This window comes from Pleurodeles waltl, chromosome 4_1, assembly GCF_031143425.1.
Source record: "Pleurodeles waltl isolate 20211129_DDA chromosome 4_1, aPleWal1.hap1.20221129, whole genome shotgun sequence".
Lineage (NCBI taxonomy): Eukaryota > Metazoa > Chordata > Amphibia > Caudata > Salamandridae > Pleurodeles > Pleurodeles waltl.
The window spans coordinates 1,022,355,561-1,022,379,422 of record NC_090442.1 but is presented as its reverse complement, the minus strand read 5'-3'; the positions used below and the strand labels follow the sequence as shown (position 1 = coordinate 1,022,379,422).

The 23,862-nt window shown below is 45.6% G+C and overlaps 1 protein-coding gene across 1 annotated transcript in view; it reads left to right on the top strand.

Annotated features, from left to right (window-relative positions):
• The window catches only part of LOC138288370 (zinc finger protein 282-like), a 94,121-nt gene extending 74,179 nt beyond the window's left edge, over positions 1–19,942 (top strand). The window contains exon 7 of the mRNA XM_069229930.1: positions 18,809–19,942. Within this exon, the coding sequence (XP_069086031.1) occupies positions 18,809–19,518 (710 nt within the window). The 3' untranslated portion in view covers positions 19,519–19,942. The remainder of the gene's footprint in view (positions 1–18,808) is intronic.
• Positions 19,943–23,862: the final 3,920 nt, after the last annotated feature.

Genomic DNA, 23,862 nt, shown 5'->3' with positions numbered 1-23,862 from the left:
CTGGGTCTAAGAGCTCGACCTGATAAGGTTCTAACTCCATAGGCTCAGTTCCCTCAGAGGGCAGAACTTCTTCCTGGGAAGAGAGGTTCTCTTTTTGTTGTTGTGTTGCAGCTGGTTTCCCAGTTGTCTTTCCTTTTCTCTTGGTAGGCTGGGCCCTTTTTCCAGGCTCCAACCCTACTTTTTCACCCTGAGCCTTGCACTGTGCCCTTGTCTTGACACACACCAGTTCAGGGATACCCAGCATGGCTGCATGGGTTTTCAGTTCTACCTCAGCCCATGCTGAGGACTCCAGGTTATTTCCAACCAAACAGTCTACTGGGATATAAGAGGAGACCACCACCTGTTTCAGGCCATTGACCCTCCCCGTCTGTGATAGACCCCCAGGGTCCGGACGTCCTTGGCGATGGCACGCCAGATACCTTCTTCTGGTGGGCGCTGACCTACATGAATTGTACAGGGGAAAAAGAAAAGTTATTACCAACTACACCGTCAGTCATTGGCCCCCATCCCTACCCTTGCCATGTGGCACATTCACTCACCATTGTTTCCTGTAAGCCTCAATCTCCCCCCCCCCCCCACCCCCCCCCAATTTCATCCACTCCACACAGGCATAGCCCATACAGCATGCTCCCAGTGTACTTACCTGTTTGTCTGGAGGACCGTAAAGTAGCATGTACTGGGGGAGGACCTCATCCACTAGTTTGTCCAACTCCTCCGATGTGAAGGCAGGGCCCTTTCCCCAGACGCACGAGCCATTGTCTCTTCCAGACTGAGGTCACAGCAGCATTAGCAGTGTAGGTCCTCTCCTGTCGAAGATCAGGCATCGAGTGATTGAACAGATAGAAAATGGCGGTCACGTCCGCGGCGGTGTGTACCGTCACCGCCGGCGTACATCGTCATTGGCTCCTGGGACCCATAGGGTCCAATGTTAACCAATGCAGAATTGCGCAGCGGTCTTCGACCGCCTACCGCGACGGTGTACAACGCCAGCGCAGGTACCTCACATCCCATTGTCCCACTTTACAGGTCAGGCAGCCGACATTTCAGGGGCCCACATGGCTTAATTTTTAACTGTGTCACACATACCTAGGCCTTGCCTCAACGCTCATACATGCAAATTTCGGATTATGAATCGTGTTCTGTGTAAGCTGTGGGTACGAACCTCTGAGTTGGTTGACTGTGCTTGCTGTTGTCCTTCATAGGCACGTCCGCTGGCACTGTTCAATCCTGGAGAGTGCAAAGCCACAGTCTCTCAAGTCTCTACAGTGGTTGGTTTGCTCACTGTTCAATCCTGCGGAGTGCAAAGCCACAGTCTCACAAGTGGATAACAGTCTCCAATGGTTCTGGAGGGGGCTTTGTGCCCAGAGTGCTTCATCCTGCCAAGGACAGAGGTAGTGGATGTATCTCTCCACTGGTTCTGGAGGGGGCTTTGTGCCCAGAGTGCTTCATCCTGCCAAGGACAGAGGTAGTGGATGTATCTCTCCACTGGTTCTGGAGGGGGCTTTGTGCCCAGAGTGCTTCATGCTGCCAAGGACAGAGGTAGTGGATGCATTTCTCCACTGGTTCTGGAGGGGGCTTTGTGCCCAGAGTGCTTCATCCTGCCAAGGACTGTGTGAGTGGATGTATCTCTCCACTGGTTTCTTTGTGCCCAGAGTGCTTCATCCTGCCAAGGACTGAGGTAGTGGATGTATCTCTCCACTGGTTCTGGAGGGGGCTTTGTGCCCAGAGTACTTCATCCTGCCAAGGACAGAGGCAGTGGATGCCTTTCTCCACTGGTTCTGGAGGGGGCTTTGTGCCCAGAGTGTTTCATCCTGCCAAGGACTGTGTGAGTGGATGTATCTCTCCACTGGTTCTGGAGGGGGCTTTGTGCCCAGAGTGCTTCATCCTGCCAAGGACAGAGGTAGTGGATGTATCCCTCCACTTGTTCTGAAGGGGGCTTTGTGCCCAGAGTGCTTCATCCTGCCAAGGACAGAGGTAGTGGATGCCTTTCTCCACTGGTTCTGGAGGGGGCTTTGTGCCCAGAGTGCTTCATCCTGCCAAGGACTGTGTGAGTGGATGTATCTCTCCACTGGTTCTGGAGGGGGCTTTGTGCCCAGAGTGCTTCATCCTACCAAGGACAGAGGTATTTGGATGTATCTCTCCACTGGTTCTTGAGGGGGCTTTGTGCCCAGAGTGCTTCATCCTGCCAAGGACAGAGGTAGTGGATGTATCTCTCCGCTGGTTCTGGAGTGGGTTTTGTGCCCAGAGTGCTTCATGCTGCCAAGGACAGAGGCAGTGGATGCCTTTCTCCACTGGTTCTGGAGGGGGCTTTGTGCCCAGAGTGTTTCATCCTGCCAAGGACTGTGTGAGTGGATGTATCTCTCCACTGGTTCTGGAGGGGGCTTTGTGCCCAGAGTGCTTCATCCTGCCAAGGACAGAGGTAGTGGATGTATCCCTCCACTTGTTCTGGAGGGGGCTTTGTGCCCAGAGTGCTTCATCCTGCCAAGGACAGAGGTAGTGGATGCCTTTCTCCACTGGTTCTGGAGGGGGCTTTGTGCCCAGAGTGCTTCATCCTGCCAAGGACTGTGTGAGTGGATGTATCTCTCCACTGGTTCTGGAGGGGGCTTTGTGCCCAGAGTGCTTCATCCTACCAAGGACAGAGGTATTTGGATGTATCTCTCCACTGGTTCTTGAGGGGGCTTTGTGCCCAGAGTGCTTCATGCTGCCAAGGACAGAGGTAGTGGATGCCTTTCTCCACTGGTTCTGGAGGGGGCTTTGTGTCCAGAGTGCTTCATCCTGCCAAGGACTGTGTGAGTGGATGTATCGCTCCACTGGTTTCTTTGTGCCCAGAGTGCTTCATCCTGCCAAGGACTGAGGTAGTGGATGTATCTCTCCACTGGTTCTGGAGAGGGCTTTGTGCCCAGAGTGCTTCATCCTGCCAAGGACAGAGGCAGTGGATGCCTTTCTCCACTGGTTCTGGAGGGGGCTTAGTGCCCAGAGTGCTTCCTCCTGCCAAGGACTGTGTGAGTGGATGTATCTCTCCACTGGTTCTGGAGGGGGCTTTGTGCCCAGAGTGCTTCATCCTACCAAGGACAGAGGTAGTGGATGTATCTCTCCACTGGTTCTGGAGTGGGCTTTGTGCCCAGAGTGCTTCATCCTGCCAAGGACAGAGGCAGTGGATGCCTTTCTCCACTGGTTCTGGAGGGGGCTTTGTGCCCAGAGTGTTTCATCCTGCCAAGGACTGTGTGAGTGGATGTATCTCTCCACTGGTTCTGGAGGGGGCTTTGTGCCCAGAGTGCTTCATCCTACCAAGGACAGAGGTATTTGGATGTATCTCTCCACTGGTTCTTGAGGGGGCTTTGTGCCCAGAGTGCTTCATCCTGCCAAGGACAGAGGTAGTGGATGTATCTCTCCGCTGGTTCTGGAGTGGGTTTTGTGCCCAGAGTGCTTCATGCTGCCAAGGACAGAGGCAGTGGATGCCTTTCTCCACTGGTTCTGGAGGGGGCTTTGTGCCCAGAGTGTTTCATCCTGCCAAGGACTGTGTGAGTGGATGTATCTCTCCACTGGTTCTGGAGGGGGCTTTGTGCCCAGAGTGCTTCATCCTGCCAAGGACAGAGGTAGTGGATGTATCCCTCCACTTGTTCTGGAGGGGGCTTTGTGCCCAGAGTGCTTCATCCTGCCAAGGACAGAGGTAGTGGATGCCTTTCTCCACTGGTTCTGGAGGGGGCTTTGTGCCCAGAGTGCTTCATCCTGCCAAGGACTGTGTGAGTGGATGTATCTCTCCACTGGTTCTGGAGGGGGCTTTGTGCCCAGAGTGCTTCATCCTACCAAGGACAGAGGTATTTGGATGTATCTCTCCACTGGTTCTTGAGGGGGCTTTGTGCCCAGAGTGCTTCATGCTGCCAAGGACAGAGGTAGTGGATGCCTTTCTCCACTGGTTCTGGAGGGGGCTTTGTGTCCAGAGTGCTTCATCCTGCCAAGGACTGTGTGAGTGGATGTATCGCTCCACTGGTTTCTTTGTGCCCAGAGTGCTTCATCCTGCCAAGGACTGAGGTAGTGGATGTATCTCTCCACTGGTTCTGGAGAGGGCTTTGTGCCCAGAGTGCTTCATCCTGCCAAGGACAGAGGCAGTGGATGCCTTTCTCCACTGGTTCTGGAGGGGGCTTAGTGCCCAGAGTGCTTCCTCCTGCCAAGGACTGTGTGAGTGGATGTATCTCTCCACTGGTTCTGGAGGGGGCTTTGTGCCCAGAGTGCTTCATCCTACCAAGGACAGAGGTAGTGGATGTATCTCTCCACTGGTTCTGGAGTGGGCTTTGTGCCCAGAGTGCTTCATCCTGCCAAGGACAGAGGTAGTGGATGTATCTCTCCACTGGTTCTGGAGGGGGCATTGTGCCCAGACTGCTTCATCCTGCTCATGGCGGACTCAGTAGCGTCAGACCACCACCTGTTTCAGGCCATTGACCCCTCCCCACTCTAAAGTTACCATAGCCATGGGATGTACTTTAGTCTGATTGTCAGCGTTGGTGACTGGATAAGTTTGTCCAGCCAGGTATTGACCAGGGGAAACCAGTTTCTCTGTCACCATGGTGACACTGGCACCTGTATCCCTCAGGCCTTCTACACTTGTCCCATTAATTAAGAGCTGCTGCCTGTATTTTTGCATGTTAGGAGGCCAGGCAGCCAGTGTGGCTAAATCCACCCCACCCTCAGAGACTAATGTAGCTTCAGTGTGACACCTGATTTGCTCTGGGCACACTGTTGATCCCACTTGGAGACTAGCCATTCCATTGTTAGCTGGAGTGGAGTTAGAAGTGGTACTTTTCTTGGGACAGGCCTTGTCTCCAGTTTGGTGTCCAGGCTGATTACAGCTACGACACCAGGCCTTTTTGGGATCAAAGTTTTTACCCTTGTACCCAAAATTGTTTTGTGAAGAGGCTCTGGGCCCACCCTCCTGTGCAGGTTTTTTGGGGGCCTGTAGAAGACTCTTTACTATTTTTGTTTTAGGATGTCTCAACACTCTTCCCCTGGGGAGGCTTTGTGACTCCTTTCTTTTGGTCACCCCCTGTGGAAGTCTTGGTCACCCTAGTCTTGACCCAATGGTCCGCCTTCTTTCCCAATTCTTGGGGAGAAATTGGTCCTAGGTCTACCAGATGCTGATGCAGTTTATCATTTGAACAATTACTTAATAGGTGTTCTTTCACAAATAAATTGTACAGCCCATCATAATCATTTACACCACTGCCTTGAATCCATCCATCCAGTGTTTTCACTGAGTAGTCCACAAAATCAACCCAGGTCTGGCTCGAGGTTTTTTGAGCCCCCCTGAATCTAATTCTATACTCCTCAGTGGAGAATCCAAAGCCCTCAATCAGGGTACCCTTCATGAGGTCATAAGATTCTGCATCTTTACCAGAGAGTGTGATGAGTCTATCCCTACACTTTCCAGTGAACATTTCCCAAAGGAGAGCACCCCAGTGAGATCTGTTTACTTTTCTGGTTGCACAAGCCCTCTCAAACGCTGTGAGCCATTTGGTGATGTCATCACCATCTTCATATTTAGTTACAATCCCTTTAGGGATTTTCAACATGTCAGGAGATTCTCTGACCCTATTTATGTTGCTGCCACCATGGATGGGACCAAAACCCATCTCTTGTCTTTCCCTTTCTATGGCTAGGAGCGGTCTCTCTAAAGCCAATCTTTTGGCCATCCTGGCTAACAGGAGGTCATCTTCACTGAGGCTCTCGTCAGTGATTACAGAGGTGCTGGACCCTCCTGTGAGGGAAGCAGCATCTCTGACTATTGTAGTTGAAGACAGGGCTTGAGGGGCCCTGATCTCCCCAATTAGGACTAGGGGGGGGGGGGGGGAGTCTCCTCCAAGTCACTAACTTCCTCCTCTGGGAGGTCATCCTCAGAGGGGTTGGCTTTTTCAAACTCTGCCTGGAGCTGTTGTTTGGCGGGTCTTAAGCCAACTGGGATTTTCTTTATTTTGCCGAGACCTTAGCTCCCTCATCTTAAGATGGAGGTAAGGTGTGAGGTCGAGTTCCATCACATTCTCTTCTGCACCAGATATTATGTTTCTAAAAGTTGGAATACTTTTTAAGAATCTAAAACTATTTCTAGAACTTAATTCAAACTTTCACAAAACTTTCAAACTCTAAAAGAAATGCTAACAGGGACTAACAGAAGGCCCTAGCAGGACTTTTAAAAATTTGGAAAAATAGCTCAAATTTCAAAAATCAGTTTCTAATTACATTTTTGGGAATTTAGTTGTGTGATCAGGTATTGGCTGAGTAGTCCAGCAAATGCAAAGTCTTGTACCCCACCGCTGATCCACCAATGTAGGAAGTTGGCTCTGTATGCACTATTTCAAAGTAAGGAATAGTATGCACAGAGTCCAAGGGTTCCCCTTAGAGGTAAGATAGTGGCAAAAAGAGATGATACTAATGCTCTATTTTGTGGTAGTGTGGTCGAGCGTTAGGCTTATCAAAGGAGTAGTGTTAAGCATTTGTTGTACACACACAGGCAATAAATGAGGAACACACACTCGGAGACAATTCCAGGCCTATAGGTTTTTGTATAGAAAAATATATTTTCTTAGTTTATTTTAAGAACCACAGGTTCAAGATTTACATGTAATACTTCAAATGAAAGGTATTGCAGGTAGGTACCTTAGGAACTTTGAATTAGCAAAATAGCATATACAGTTTTCACATAAATCACATATAGCTATTTTAAAACTAGACACAGTGCAATTTTCAACAGTTCCTAGGGGGAGTAAGAGTTTGTTAGTTTTTGTAGGTAAGTAAACCACCTACGGGGTTCAAGTTTGGGTCCAAGGTAGCCCACCGTTGGGGGTTCAGAGCAACCCCAAAGTTACCACACCAGCGGCTCAGGGCCGGTCAGGTGCAGAGGTCAAAGTGGTGCCCAAAACGCATAGGCTTCAATGGAGAAGGGGGTGCCCCGGTTCCAGTCTGCCAGCAGGTAAGTATCCGCGTCTTCGGAGGGCAGACCAGGGGGGTTTTGTAGGGCACCGGGGGGGACACAAGTCAGCACAGAAAGTACACCCTCAGCAGCACGGGGGCGGCCGGGTGCAGTGTGCCAACACGCGTCGGGTTTTCAATAGGTTTCAATGGGAGACTAAGGGGTCTCTTCAGCGATGCAGGCAGGCAAGGGGGGGGGCTCCTCGGGGTAGCCACCACCTGGGCAAGGGAGTGGGCCTCCTGGGGGTCACTCCTGCACTGGAGTTCGGATCCTTCAGGTCCTGGGGGCTGCGGGTGCAGAGTCTTTACCAGGCGTCGGGATCTGAGGAGCAGGCAGTCGCGGTCAGGGGGAGCCTCGGGTTTCCCTCTGCAGGCGTCGCTGTGGGGGCTTAGAGGGGCCAACTCTGGCTACCCACGGTCTCGCAGTCGCCGGGGAGTCCTCCCTGTAGTGTTTGTTCTCCACAAGTCGAGCCGGGGGCGTCTGGTGCAGAGTAGCAAGTCTCACGCTTCCAGCGGGAAACGCAAGTTGTTTTAAAGTTGCTCCTTTGTAACAAAGTTGCAGTCTTGGGTGAACAGAGCTGCTGTCCTCAGGAGTTCTTGGTCCTTCTAGAGCAGGGCAGTCCTCTGAGGATTCAGAGGTCGCTGGTCCCTGGGGAAAGCGTCGCTGGAGCAGTGACTTTACGAGTGGGGAGACAGGCCGGTAGAGCTGGGGCCAAAGCAGTTGGTGTCTCCGTCTTCTCTGCAGGGTTTTTCAGCTTAGCAGTCCTCTTCTTCTTAGGTTGCAGGAATCTGAGTTCCTAGGTTCTCGGGAGCCCCTAAATACAGAATTTAGGGATGTGTTTAGGTCGGGGAGGGCAGTAGCCAATGGCTACTAGCCCTGAGGGTGGCTACACCCTCTTTGTGCCTCCTCCCAAGGGGAGGAGGTCACATTCCTATCCCTATTGGGGGAATCCTCCATCTGCAAGATGGAGGATTTCTAAAACTCAGAGTCACCTCAGCCCAGGTTGTCTTAGGGGCTGTCCTGACTGGCCAGTGACTACTCCTTGTTTTTCTCATTATCTCCTCCGGCCTTGCTGCCAAAAGTGGGGCCATGGCCGGAGGGGGCGGGCAACTCCACTAGCTGAAATGCCCTGGGGTGCTGTAACAAAGGGGGTGAGCCTTTGAGGCTCACCGCCAGGTGTTACAGTTCCTGCAAGGGGGAGGTGATAAGCATCTCCACCCAGTAGAGGCTTTGTTACTAGCCACAGAGTGACAAAGGCACTCTCCCCATGTGGCCAGCAACATGTCTCGAGTGTGGAAGGCTGCTAAAACCAGTCAGCCTACACGGGTAGTTAGTTAAGGTTTCAGGGGGCACCTCTAAGGTGCCCTCTGGGGTGTATGTTACAATAAAATGTACACTGGCATCAGTGTGCATTTATTGTGCTGAGAAGTTTGATACCAAACTTCCCAGTGTTCAGTGTAGCCATTATGGTGCTGTGGAGTTCGTGTATGACAAACTCTCAGACCATATACTCTTATGGCTACCCTGCACTTACAATGTCTAAGGTTTTGCTTAGACACTGTAGGGGCACAGTGCTCATGCACTGGTGCCCTCACCTATGGTATAGTGCACCCTGCCTTAGGGCTGTAAGGCCTGCTAGAGGGGTGACTTATCTATACTGCATAGGCAGTGTGAGATTGGCATGGCACCCTGAGGGGAGTGCCATGTCGACTTAATCGTTTTGTCCTCACCAGCACACACAAGCTGGGAAGCAGTGTGTCTGTGCTGAGTTAGGGGTCCCCAGGGTGGCATAAGTTATGCTGCAGCCCTTCGAGACCTTCCCTGGCATCAGGGCCCTTGGTACCAGGGGTACCAGTTACAAGGGACTTACCTGGATGCCAGGGTGTGCCAATTGTGGAAACAAAAGTACAGGTTAGGGAAAGAACACTGGTGATGGGGCCTGGTTAGCAGGCCTCAGCACACTTTCAAATCAAAACTTAGCACCAGCAAAGGCAAAAAGTCAGGGGGTAACCATGCCAAGGAGGCATTTCCTTACAGGGCCTTAGTGTCATCCATTGTATGATCAGGTGCTCATTGTAAACAGGAGTGAAAGAGTAACACAAGCTACTCTTCACAGTCTGGTGGTGTCTCAAAACCAGTGTGTTACAAATGAGTGACCTGAGAGAAAAACAGGTTTTATTAGTCTGAGCTATCCTAATATCATTGAGCTCTTTACATCACTCTGTATGTCACTCTCCATTTTACTCAAAAGCCACTCACACTGGCATGTCAGCATCTATCTGTGACTGGTCTTGAGAAGTGTTCTATGCACAGATTGAGTCCATAGGGGTCAGGTATCCAAGTCAGTGGTATCTTTGCTCTGAGTCCACGCCACTTAAAGGTATACAACAGAAAGCTGGCTTAAATCCCCAGTGGGAGGGACCTGACACCCAGAATAAAATAATGATGCAGATTAATTCATATTCTTTATATTTATTTTAAGGAGACAGAGAGACACAGCTCTCCTATGAACTGAATGCACTAAAAGAACATTGCTGTGCTGAGGTTTTTAATCTTAGTGATGGGAACTTCCAGAATACTGGAATAATTTGTCCCAGTGATTGGGATCACTTCATCGAAAAGATAGAATTAGTTCCAGGGATGAGATATCACCAACTATCGAGAAAGAATATATCACAGTGACAAATACATTCTCTAAAGTGCACTGAGAATTAATTCCAGTGACTGGAACACCTATCAAGTATTCAAGGAGAATCATCCCTGTGAAAGTAGCATCTTCAAAGCCACTGATAACTTAGAGACACACTGTCAAGTGTACTTGGAATTCATACTACTGGCAGGGTTATCCCCGGGTTTATCAAGAAAACTCATCCAAGTAATGGAGATATCAAGTATATGGAGGCAATATCCCAGTAATGGAAGCACCCTCAGCGTGTACTGAGAATGCAGCGAATTGTCATGGACGTCCCAAATGCATTGAGATAAATCAACCTAGTCACAAGATCGTTTCAGTGTCAGGAAGATCACCAAATCTACAAATATAGAATTCATTCCAATGAAAGGAGATATTACCAAGTCGGTTCCTTCCAATGAAACGGGCATTCCCAGCTGCATTGAAAATTAATTCCAGGCAAGGGGTTTATCCCCCAGTGCCTCGAGATAATGCACCTAAGTGTCTTGGACACCCTAAATGATATAGGCCACTGACTAAAGAGTAAGACTAGCAAAGTTGTTTTTGCCCAACTTGGAAAGGCACTAGGCTTATGTATGGTGTTCTAGGGAGGGTTCAACTTGACCTATGAAAGGGCATATGCTGGCTTACACATTGAGGTAAATTTTGAAGGCTGTTTAATTCTTTGAAAAAGAAGATAGAAGTGACATTTCGGAAGCAGTCAAGAAGATAAGTGGCATTTCGGGAGCAGTCACTTGACTAGCCCCCTCAAAAAGCATTGAACAATGGCACATTGTAATTGCATATCTCCATTCTCATTTCTGTGGTATTTATCTCTTCATAGATTTTATTTGTTTTTTTATATTTTAGAAAATGTTCACATCACTGCAGGACCACCTAAGAGTGCTAAAAGAGTGCTAAAAGTCTTAAGGTTGGACAGGATGGTGAAGGGAGTATAAAAAGGAGACGATAATGCTGGAATTCCAGAATCCATTCAGAGAACAAGTTAACTGTAGCACTTTCAAGAAGTGTCTGGTTGGATATATTTGAATTTTGATGAATGAGTAAAGTAGTTGAGATAAGTCCACAACTAAAGCGATCTGCCCCATCATAGTTAGCGGTATTCAGATTCATCAAGTTAAGATTTTTTTCATTTGTTGTGGATTCCATCTAATTTTTTAGATATTTATGTAAAGAAATGTAAATAAAATACCTTTACTCAGGTACGTTTTTCTTTGTTTACAGACACCTCAGGAATTCCAGTAAAAATTGTGGTTAAAAGCAACTTTATTGTTTTCATGCAAATCTAGAAACGTGCTCAAATCCTTGCAATGTGCTGCTCATGACCTCACACAACATTGCTGATGACACCTCAAATTACCTTATTGATGATATCACTTAAGAGATCACACAACTTCAGCATTGACAAACGTTTTGAAGAAATAGATACACCCATGTGATGGTTTATGAGAAGACAAATGCTCATGGATGAATGCCATTTAGAGTAGAATATGTCCGTACATGGTTGTGCACACTGTGGGATGCGGAGTACACCCAAAATCAAGGGCAATTTCACTTTGTACCCAACACTTCTCTGCAGGTGCAAGGGCCATGCGCAGTGCATTATGTTCAAAATTGGGATGGGCACAGGGCTTTGCTAAGGCTTTGTGTAGTTATCTTCCTACAGGGGCCTGTGCATTTATTCGGGATCACATACTATTCTTGTTTATACACTGGTTTCTATATTATTAGTGATATCCTCCTTGATGACAGTTTCAGTATTTTTATGACGCACTGCAACTAGCCCCCATTGCAGAGGTCCGTACTTGTGAGTAGTGGCCTGTGGGCAGTATCAATAGATTTATAGACCAAGATTGCTGAATCTTGCAAAATCACAGGCTGTTTATTTTTGTGGGCAGGATCCTCACCTCTGGTCCCTCATCTAGCAATATCCTTTGGGGTGGTTAGAGATGATACCCCTGTCCCTTTATATCACCCCACACTTTTTTAGGATGCAGTCTTCAGTGCTTGGCATCCTGCAATGGCAATTTTGTGATGAGTTCCCTCAGTCAAATAGCTCAAGTCTGCAGGTCATATCTGGGTGCTGAATGCTCATTGGATCAAGGGAAAAATATGTTTGACGGCATGTGTGGCTGCAAATACACATGCTCTGCATACTTCCACCATCAAGCGATGGGTCTGGAAGGCTGCAGTTTGTTTTTGGTTTGAAAAGTCTTTCGAGACATGACTCCTCCACTTGCTGGTAATGCGCATGGGCATCAACTCCATCATCAGATTGTTTTCTTCCTACCTTGGGTCCAGTCGCATTTTCACAAAGCCCTGATTTGGGTCATTATTAGGCCCTTTCCATCCAATTCATCATTACTGTCTTCAAACGTGTTACTCCATTACTTTGTGTACCGGGACCAAAGAAAATTCTATTTCGATCAATACGCGTTTTATTCATTCCACTCTCGAAGAATGAAATCCAGGACACATGATGAAAGTCTCCCTTTGCATTCAGACACAGATCCTTGGTCTCAATATGATGTGGACATGTGTAGACACCGACACAGAGATCTATCCAACTTGACCTTTTCCACCAGACGATACAACTTCTTTTCCAAAACACATCGGGGGGGGGGCAGCCACGTAACATCAGGTGCCTATACACAACGAGCCCATTGAAGACAAATTCATTTTTGAGACACTCACCACCTCACATAAGTCCACACAATACCTACTCATGATAAAGGGTATGTTGAGGCATGCGGACAATATCTTTCAAGACCCTGCTAGCGCTCGCATTATCACTCTGCAGGTGGAGACAAAATATAAGGCCTGAGCCCAGTTTTTATTAAAGGTCACATTCCTGCTGACTCCTTAGTCATAACTAATGCCAGGAAAAGAGCTAACTCACAAGCCGCTCATGATGCTCTGACTTCTGATAAGGAAAGCAAGCTCATTGATGCTTCTGGCATGCGTATTGCTACTCAAGCAGCCACGCACTGGCGTACTGCTAATACTCAGGGTCTACTTGCCATAATTGACTGTGCCCGCTGGGACGAGATGGAGTAACTTCTCCAGTACCTCCCAGAGGAGTACAGAAAAAGAGGCCAGGGGATTGTTAATGAGGAGGCAATTCATTTCCATTAATTCCATCTGCTGTGCTTTAGACTTGGCCGACACAGCAGCGAGAGGAATAAACACCAGTGTCTTTTTACGTCGACATGCGTGGCTACGTATTTTGGGCTTTAAGCTCGAGGTACGGTAGTCCATATTAAATCTACCATTTGATGAAAAACACGTTTGGCCCACAAGTAGAAGATGAAGAAAGACAAAGTGGCGAAATCCATAGGGGCCCTCCACATCCCTGCCTTGTGTGGTACTTTTCGTAGATTTCAATATAAATCAGCCTCTAAGCCTTCTACATGTAAAACCTTGCTATCATATAGTAAAAGTCAACCCCACACATCCCCTCAAAGAGGATTTTGCAGAGGTTCCTATAAAGGGAACAACTACAGAGGTAAGGGAAAAACACTCTTTCCTCGAACCCCCTCTGCTGCCCCCAAGTAGTGACTCACTAAACCTTCCCTACGATTACCAAACACCTGTAGGAGGATGCCTTCAGTTCTTTTTTCAAAATTGGCAAAAAATCATGATAGATCAATGGGTGTCGGATAATATCCAGCATGGTTAATGTCTGGAGCTCAGTTCCACGATTCCAAACATTCCCCCTTGCACTCATAAACTTAGACAAGACCATCTCACTCTACTCAAACAGGAAGTTCTGGCCTTATTGATAAAATGAGTAATAGAACCAGTTCCCTTACATCATTGGTGAACCGGGGTTTATATCCACTATACTTTCTCATACCCAAAAAGGAGGCTCCTCAAGACCTAACCTGGATCTCAGGCCATTAAATTATTACATCATATCAGAACACTTTTATGTGGTCACACTTCAGGATGTGATCACATTACTGCAACAAGGCAACTTTGTATTGAACCAAGATCTAAAAGATGCTCACTTTCACATTCCCATACATCCGGCACTTTGTAAATACTTTAGATTTGTGATAGAAGGACAACGCTACTGATTCAAAATACTCCCCTTCGGGGTTGCAACAGCTCCAAGGGTGTTTACAAAATGCCTCACAGTCGTAGCAGCTCACTTTCGCAGGCAGAAAATTCGTGTCAGCCCATACCTAGAAGACTGGCTCATCAGAGCCAGCAATCAATGCTTGCAACATACTCACATCACAATAGACTTACTTCATCAATTAGGTTTCACCATAAATTTTCAGAAGTCACATCTAAACCCACTTCAAATACAGCCCTGTTTAGGGGGCATTCCCAAAACACAGTTGGGAATAGCATACCCAAACGCAGTAAGGATACAGAACTTTCAAACACAGCTTTCTCATTTTCGTCCCAAACACCCATTCACAGTAAAATCAGTCATGAAGCTCCTGGGAATGATGGCTTAATGCATTGTAATCCTACCACATGCTCGTCTTCACATGTCCCTGTTCCAGGAATGTCTATCACTGCAATTACCTCAGGCACAGGGTCGCTTAGAGGATCTAGTGTTAGTAGACAGCTGCACCTTTCACTCTCTGCAGTGGCGGAACTAAGCCAACCTTTTAAAGCGGGCCCATTCCTGGATCCTATTCCCCAGATCGTTCTGACAACGGTCACCTGACAGGGTAGAGTTCTCATCTCCTGGACCTCCCAGTTCAGGGTCTTTGGAAACACACACATTGAACCCCACACATCAATTATCTAGAGCTGCTAGCTGTTCACTTAGCACTCAAAGCCTTTGTAATTCATCTCAACATCAAAGTAGTTTTCATAAGCACAGACAACATGACAACCATATATTATGTGCTTCCACTCGACCGAGTCCTTCTCACTCAGAACAACAGTCAAATCAGACACCCGAATCCCAAGGATTTGAATCTTGAAACTTGGCTCCTGAAGCCATAGAATTCAGTCATCTAAACCTACCTCAAGAATATATGGATATTCTTAAGGAAGCACGTGGACCAACTACTAGAGCATGTTATGCAGCAAAATGGAAACATTTTGTGCACTGTTCCATTGCTCAAAATTAAGACCCTTTCCAGTGTAAAATATCATCTTCTACCTTTCTCATTTACAGAAGGCAAACTTAGCATACACTTGCATAAAGTTACACTTAACAGCTATTGCTGCTTACCTTCAGAACAGACAGCATTCTACTCTTGTCAAAATAACCTGTCATTAAAGCTTTTATGGAAGTTCTCAAAAGAGTAAAAACCGCCAAGACTACCCCTGGGCCTTCTTGGAACTTTAATGTTGTCCTCACTAGACTCATAGGCCCACCATTTTAGCCACTTCACTCATGTCCTTTACAGTTTCTGTTGCAAAAATTGCCTTTTCTAGTTGCAGTAACTTCCCTCAGATGTGTCAGTGAGCACCAGCCATTAACCAGTCCAAAATCTTTACCAAACGTGGTGTCTCATTTTTATATTAATCAAGCGATTGAATTGTCAGTCTGCTTTCCTTAACTTGGCTTGGTTGCTGAAAGAGCCCTACACACATTAGATGTGAAAAGAGTGCTTATGTACTATGTTGATAGGACCAAAACCTCTAGGAAGTCAAAACAACTTTTTGTTGCTTTTTCTCCACTACATAAAGGTAATGCTGTTTCTAAATCTACCAAACCAAGAATCGCCAAATGTATCAAAACATGCTATGCAAAAGCCAAAAGGCCATTACCTATTCCACCTAGAGCACACTCAACTTGTATAAAAGGTGCATCTACGGCCTTTTTAGGTAACATTCTGAACATTACTACGTGGATGTTTTTGCCCACCAACAAGCTAATCTAGGTCAGGCAGTGCTATCTACTCTCTTTCAAAATACTACAACATCCACAGGTCAGCCACCGCTTTTTGGGAGGCACTGCTTTACAGTCTACGTAGAGCATATGTGTCTACAGCTACATATGGCATAAAACGGAAAATGTTACTTACCCAGTAAGCATCTGTTTGTGGCAAGTAATGCTGTAGATTCACATGCGCCCACCCACCTTCCCGGACACTTGTGGCTGTAGTAGTCTCTTCTACATGTTAATATGCATGGACATTTCATTTACTTTACTTGCAAAACACTCCATTCATAAACCGCCTGCGAGAAAACAATCTGATGATGGAGTCGATGCTCATGCGCATTAACAGCAAGAGGAGTAGTCACAATACCTTGTGACTTCAAAGACTTTTTGAACAAAAACAACTTGCAACCTTTCTGACCCAATACTAGATGGCGTTAAGTATGCAGAGAATGTGAATCTACAGCACTTCATGCCACAAACAGATATTTACTATGCAAGTAACATTTTCCTTCCTCATTTATTCAGATTCCTTTAGTTTCCTATTTTTATTAGTAGACATAAACAATCCAGTATGGCTGCCCAGTTGTCAAGATCTCATAATTTATCTGGTCCCTGGCATTGTATCTATTTTTAAAACATCACTGAATGGAATTTCACCAAATTACTGAAGGATCACATTTTGGACCAGACTAGGTGAGTTTAAGATCATAGAGAGAACTTAATGTGATAGCAGGACACAGCGATACTTGCTGAAGTGAGATTGAAACTAAATTAATTTAAAAAACTGTATACAGTGAACTTAACTGCCTGGGGAGGGAGGCAAAAACTAGAGCATACAAGGGGAGGTTGACTGAGTAAAACTCTTGCAGGGTTACTGTAGCCAAAAAAGAAACACAGAAAAAAAAAAAAAGAGTAGACGGATCAAAAGCCCCTGAGATCACAAATATCCTGGATGAATTGTGTGGTTTCTACATAAAGCTGTATTCATCCAAGCCATGCACAGCTGTAGATGAGATTGCAGAATTGTTTGATACTATAGAATTGGCTTGGATGTGGGGAGCCCATGGACAATACTGTGAAATTCTGAACACCACAGAGGATATCCAACAAGTAATCAAAAACGTATCCATTGACAGAAAACCTGGACTGGATTGCATAATGACCCAGTTCTATCTTGGCACAGAGACTGCTAGTCATGTATGAAGAGTGATACCAAAATGACTGTTTCCATTAGGACTCTCAGTGGTTCCATATAGAAGTTAAAACACATTTTGTGCCCATATTGATCCTTAGGGAACTGCCAAATGGATAGGGACTGGGTCAGAAGGAAAGTTTCCTAATCTTTTAAGTTGCTTGTGATTAGCTGAGTAGGATCTGAAATAGCGAAGTACCTTTCCTTTGAAGTATGATATAGTGGCTGTGCTGCCAATGGTCTTCTACAAATATTGGTGATAGGCTTGCCTCTTTACTTTCAGCCTTTAACAGGGACCATATATAGGCAACCCACCATATTTGTGGTGAAAAGATAGCAATGCCTTTTTCATATTTTTTACTTTTGAGTCTTTAAGTTCAAACCTATGCGTGTCGAGAACTTTCAGAGGGCATAATTACTTCCGAGTACACACACTGATAAATTACTTCCATTGTACTCTTACAAATTCCCCATTAATGTGGCACTAATATTTTCCTGAAATAAAAGATCTTTGATTTAGAGTTGTTTATTACAATTTTCTTTAACCATAGGGGCCTTGATGATGGCTCCTCTGAAAGCATACAGATCTCAAAATATGTGTGTCAGTACGCCGTCAGTCAGCATTTTAGGAGTAATTTTTACCACTGACTGGACTGCCGCCCACTATATTGTGGGATCTCTGCTGGCCCTGTTAAGACCTCTGTGCCATCATAGGAGTTGCCACCACTGCTTCTCCTCTGAAGGCACTGTAAGTTTGGTGAGTGGCCACCATGTTTCAAGCAACTGCTCATCAAGTTCTTGTTTTCCAAAGACAAACTCCCAGAGTGGGAGTTTGTTTTTGGAGAAAAATAGATTACCTTGACAAAGTGAGAGTTTGCTACCAGGATTTGGGGGTCGTTTTTTTTTTTTTTGCTTATTTCAGTTTTGGACCAGCATGGTTTTCCTGGGGACCCGGACTGAGATATATCAGTCCATCCAATCTAAATGTGGTGGGCAGTCTGATGCACCTACTCTGGCAGACCCAACTCATTTGGGCTGTTGGTGTAGGGTCTCTGACTTTGAAGCCATTGGGGTCACCATCCGAAACTTGATGGTCCACCAACTCTCAGTAGAGTGGGCAGACCGTCAGTTTGGCATATAGTATACTCTGCCACGTTTGTGGTGAAATACCCAGTCTGTCAAACTCTAAATCAGGCCTACAGTACCTACCTACAGATTCCAGGTCTTCAGCTACCCTGATGTGTTGAATTCGTATTTTGCATCGAGGTTTGGGACACCTTATTTGCTGCAGAAACCATGGCTCTATAGAGTTGAATAAGTACTTCTAATTCCAGGGTCCTAAACTCATTTGTTTTGTTTTAAACCTGCCCCCTTCCACCATGCACATTATTACCCTAGTGTTAGTACTGTATAGCCCCTGAATTAAAAATGCTAATTCTTCAGAATACCCCAATTTCTCTGTCCTCGCTTGGAGATGCTCCCTCCTGACTATCAGTAGCATTCTTCATTCAATCAGTGGAGGCTCCCCTTGCTTTCTCACTAGCAGACTCGTTGGCATTGTTGCACCTATATTACTGAACAGCTGTCTGAGAGGTATCAAATACATATCAATTGGTTGCCCACTCTGTCATAAACTCTAATACATATTTTGCAAATGGATTCCCACTAGCAGCACTGGTAACAGAAGTAGCAATGTGTTTGTCTTGTATTTGTAAACATAAGCAGTCTTACCTCAAAGACATAAAGTTTTCAGAACTGGGCAAGTTATGTGTATGGTTTGCATAGTTGTACAAATTTGCATACCTGTTAATTTCTTTGTCTGTACTGAAAGAGGTCTTGGGCTTTAAATGCAAAACGTCCATTACTTCTCATCCACTAAATGCTTCATTGTACTGTTACTCAGCTCCCTCTCATAAATTATTCTACAGCACATTGCTTAAACATCCTTATAAAGGATTTGCTATACGAATCGCTGTTCACATTGAAGAGTTTCAGAATTATTTTCTTTTCTTAGGGTATTGAATGGATAATTTACAAGCTGCAATTCTATGAGGAAATAATTTTATAAGTAAAAAAGCTCACCACAATATCATTTTATTTCCACAGACAACGAAGGCAACAACAGACAAAAGAAGGTGCAAGATTCCATAAAATATTCTGAAAAACCGGTGTCATCTAGAGCTTTCTCAAGAAAATACAACACAAAAGTGCCCCAAAGCTCAGTTAAGGAACAGATCTCCAAAAGCCAAGTGTTGTCAGAATATTTCCAAGAACTTATAGAGGAGAAGGCCACTCAAAGTGAAAGTAGTTTTAGCAGGCCGCTGCATTTCAGAGGAAGCCCCAGCTCAGGACGGTCAGATAAGTATTTGAAGTACAAGAGTACATTAAGCAATGCAGAGTTTCCTGCAGACTTTCCAAATCTGAACCAAGGAACGTATTCACACACCGAGTGGAATAAAAGCTACAGTTTGTTCAGAGAACATACTGGACACATGAGTTCAGATTCACGAGCAAGACCATATGCATGTACTGAGTGTGACAAAAGCTTCTTTGTGAAAAGCCATCTTATAACCCACCATAGAACACATTCAGGAGAAAAACCATATACATGTTCTTTTTGTCATAAAAGTTTTAATCGGAAAGATAATCTTAATGGACATGTTAGAATCCATACTGGAGAAAGACCATACAAATGTACTAAATGTGAGAAACATTTTAGGCGCAAAAGTGATCTTAATTTGCATCGAAAGAAACATACTCCGTGCAAAACAACCACTGTGGCAATTTGTGAAACTGGACCAACGGAAATGAACTGACTACTTCGGATATCTTTTAAAAATGTAAATAACATTATTACCACATCAGGCACTGTTTACCAGATATGTATAGAAGACATAGTAATGGGACTAAGAAGAGACATTTCAAATGATGATGAACTGCATTATGTAGAGTACTGAACTCAAAGAAAATAACACACCAATGCCAACTCCACCACTACAGTTGAGATATTTTCACTCCTCGTTTAGAGATGTGCTACCGGCATCAGGGTTACAGAGGAAAAAATGAACCGAGAAGGTTAACAAATATGTTAGAAACTCTTTAAAAAAAAAAAAACGTCGTAACAAAACTCTGGAACAAACTAGTGGTCGTTTTATGTAGTCTACTATCTGGTCCCTGAAATTGTATTATAGATATCACAGAAAAATACACCTAATATAAAACCTTTTTGTTTATGACACATGCTGCTGAGTTGTACAAAAACACTTATTTTTCCAGCTCAAATGACAGCTTTCTTTTGAAGTATTTTTATAGACTAAATTCACAGATGTGACCATCTGTAATAACATTCCGATCCAATATTTTCCCAGTCACAGAGTACTATGCTATTATGATAGATATCACTTCCTGCAGACTTCTCAACTGAGGAATATATCATTCAAGCTCCTGACTGGTCTCAGAAATGCTGCTAGGTAGTGCCATGCAGTTCCTTCCACAAGTCCACCTCTGCATGTGACATCAAAAGAGTATAATAGGCGCGTAATAGTATGCTTGCGTCCCTTCCTGTTTTCTGCACCTCTTCAATATGGTAGGGAGCTCTCTCTCTCTCTCTCTGTCTTCCACCACACAAAATGTTCCTCAGCTGCATGTGGAGCCTGGGGGCAGAGCGCAACATCACAGCCTGTGATTCTTGCACCTTTATGAGGGAGACCAAACTATATTGGGCCAAAGCCCATTGAGTAGATGTCTAAGCTACGTCCACCTCCCAAAAGTGATTTGCATTTCAGGGAACCTTCTCCTAAGGGATTCTCCTGCAAAAACATGAAATCCACAGTAGAGGACTTCCTGTTCTTTGTCGAAGTAATGATGCTGCACCCTAGACCTGGAGTCCCATGTTCCGTAAAGTCATAATCCTCCTCATCGTTGGTCAAGACCCCAACTTATAAAAGATGAAGCTGTGTTTACAAATCCATTGGGTGACCCCTCACAGGTCCTGGTCTACCAGCTTGTGATGCTTGGACTCTTCAGAATGGCTCTACTACCCTCTTGGCCCTACTCAGAACCCTTCATGTGCGATTAGCAACTCCCATGGCTCTGATTCAGACACCCCCGATATTGCACATCAGATGAAGCCAAAACCTGCTAAGGAACTGCACCCCATTCATTAGAGAATTTGTTAAGAACTAACAAAGCTCATAGTCCACAGACAGATTTCCTGACGCCATAGACCTGCTGAGATGGCCCTCTCTTTTTCTCCTCTCACTCATTCCTGTCTATAGAGAGTCTATCTGTTCTGGTGTCTTCATTGAAATAGAATCCCGATGCCACCCCTGAACAGGGAACCCAAGAAACTTGATGATGTAGGCTGAAAGTGTTTTTACTCCAGCAGTTTGCCCTTGCACAATGCTGATGCCATCTGCATTCTAGGCTGGCGCATTCATGACTTGTGTGAGCTGGCAAAATGTTAGCCTGCCAGACCATGTGAAAAAAAAAATGGTGACTTTGTAGGTAATGGGCTGAAAGCTTTAAAACAGATCTTGAAATGTGGCCTACTCTGTTGTACATCTTTGGGGACAGACATCATGCTCCATGACATGCCTAGATGCGTTCCTCTCCCTCATAAGATATTCAGGTTCTGCTTTTGGAGATAACAGTTGATGTTGAGATCTTCAAGTAGAGCATGGCTATGTGTCATGCCTTGGGCATCGCCTCTCCAGATCATAAGTTCTTTGGCTACTCTAAAGTTGTACAGTCATGGCAGAGGTAGCCATTGTAGCCCGTCCATACTTCACACTAGCTGCATTTCCTTTCGGGTCAGGGATGGATGTCCTCAACAGCAGCAGCAGATCCAGTAGTTACTCTAAATTGCAGGCTCTGCTGCTTTTAAACCGCTCTGATTAGCTACATCATACAATTAATCTGTCAAAGATACACCTTTTCCTTCCCCTCTTTTCCTTCAGACTCTCTCATTCCTTCAGAGCATGCTCTCCAACAAACATCTCAATTCTAGAGAAGACGCCATTGTCTTGTTGGAAAGAGAAGCAATTGAAGCAGGGCCTCTGAGACAGAGATGCATAGGATTTCACTCCCTTTACTTCTTGGTATGCAAAAAGAACAGGTCTAGGGCCCATACTAGATTTCTGAACGTGTTCATCTAGTAGGACGAATTCAAGATGTCCCTAAGCTAAGTCCCCGTTTGGCTTTGAATTCAGAATATTGGTGTGCATCCCCTGACCTCCAGCACACCTACTTTGACCACCCAGCTCACAGGTGCTGCTTGAGGTTCATCATAGGGTCTCAGCAATACCAGTTTACTGTTTAGACTGGTGACAGCCCATTGCATATTTATGAAGGTGCTTGTGGTTGTGGCAGCTTTAGTGCAAAAGTCAGGCGTATCTATATTTCTGTACTTAGATACTGGCAGGTGAAAGTAGAGTCCCCCACGCAGTACTAGCAGAACCTCTTGAGGACAGTGACTTTTCTCCACACCCTGGACTTTCCTGTTAATGTCAAGCTGTTCCAATTCTCTCCCACGCAGAAGCACTTCCTTGCTGGGCTCAGGTGTTCATTCTGGCAACAGAAGAAAAGCCTTCAAATAAACATGCTTGAGTTGCATATGGTCAGCCTTGCATTGAAGGCCTTACTGCAGTCTGTCGTGGGGGAGCAAAAGCCAGGTTTTGTTGGACAACCCTCCACTGTACATTAGGTCAGCAGACAGCAATGTAGGGTCATAAATGCTAAACTGAGAGGTGATTCAGCTGTCTAAGTAGGTGGAGTAACAGGGAATTGTCCCAGCAGCAGCTCATCTTGCAGGTTCCCTCATTGCAAGAGCAGATACTTTCAGTCATCTCTTGCTGAAGGAACATGGGTGGGAGCTGCATCCAGAAGTGATACAAACCTTCTCCACATTGGGGTCTACATTTAACTCTTTGCCGTATCCCAAACAGGATGTGTCCTCACTTTTGTGCCATATACTTTCTGCTCAGTGTTTCCCCAGGAATGCATTCACAACCAGCTTGTCTGAGAGCCTACTGTGTCTTTTTCTGTGGATCGTGCTTCTGGTAAAAGTATTACCAAAATAGCTGGAGGATGGCGCATAGCTGATTCTGATTACGTCTGACTCACTGGGTTAGAAGGATCTGGTACTCTGATCTGTTAGCATTCAGAATTGAACCTTCTCTTTCCCCCTAACTGCCTGTTCCCCAAGCACAAAGCAGAAGCTGTGGCTGCACACATTGAGACTGAGTGGTGCCAGCTAGATTCCTTTTGCTTTCTTAGTGAGGTCTCAAAAAAAAGGAAGCCTGCACCAAATGTATCTATGCAGATGTCTGGGACTAGTTTCTTTAGTGATACGAGTCAGAAGAGATTAGTCCCTCTGAAAATCACTTTGTGAGGTTTACCGTGCCCCTTGACAGCAGGGGTTTGGAGATGGCTGTGGTTAAAGGCTACCAGACAGCATGGTCTGCATTTATCTGTCTTCCAGACCAAGGTTCCTTGTTAAGATCATCAATAGTGGGGCAGATTTTGATGTTTATTGTTCCTTGGCGGAATTTAATCTTTTATTAATTTGATGGCATCTCTGTTCAAGCTGATGCATAGTTGCCAGGTTCATTGTCTTACTCTAAAAACAGTTCTGTTGGTGGCAGTTAATTCTGCTTGTAGTCGGAGGAATCCTAGGACTCTCATTTAGTCTACCCTTCACAATTCCCACCTACCCATCCTTCTTATCCAAGGTGATTTCTGCATTTTGTATGACCCAGTCTCACACCCTCCTAACTTTCTTTCCTCCTTTGCATCTGACTAAGGAGTAGGAAATGGCTGCATAAGCTCGGTCCCAGTTGTGCAGTGTCATACTACATGAACCATATGCGTCAGAACAGTTAAGGACCAGATCTTTATGGCCTTTGTTGGAGCTAAGAAGGGTAAGGTGATGACCAGCTGCACCATTTCTCATTGGGTCATCCTCTGCATCGAGATTTGGTAGCCCAGGCCAAGAAAGATTAACCACAGGGAATTTGTGCTCATTCCACCAGGGCAGTTGCTGCTTACATAGCTCTTACTAGAGGTGTACCGGTTGCTGACATTTATTGGGAGGCTACATAGTCATCCTTGCAGAGCTGTACCATGCATGACTGCCTCATGTATCAGGCATGCAGGTAAAA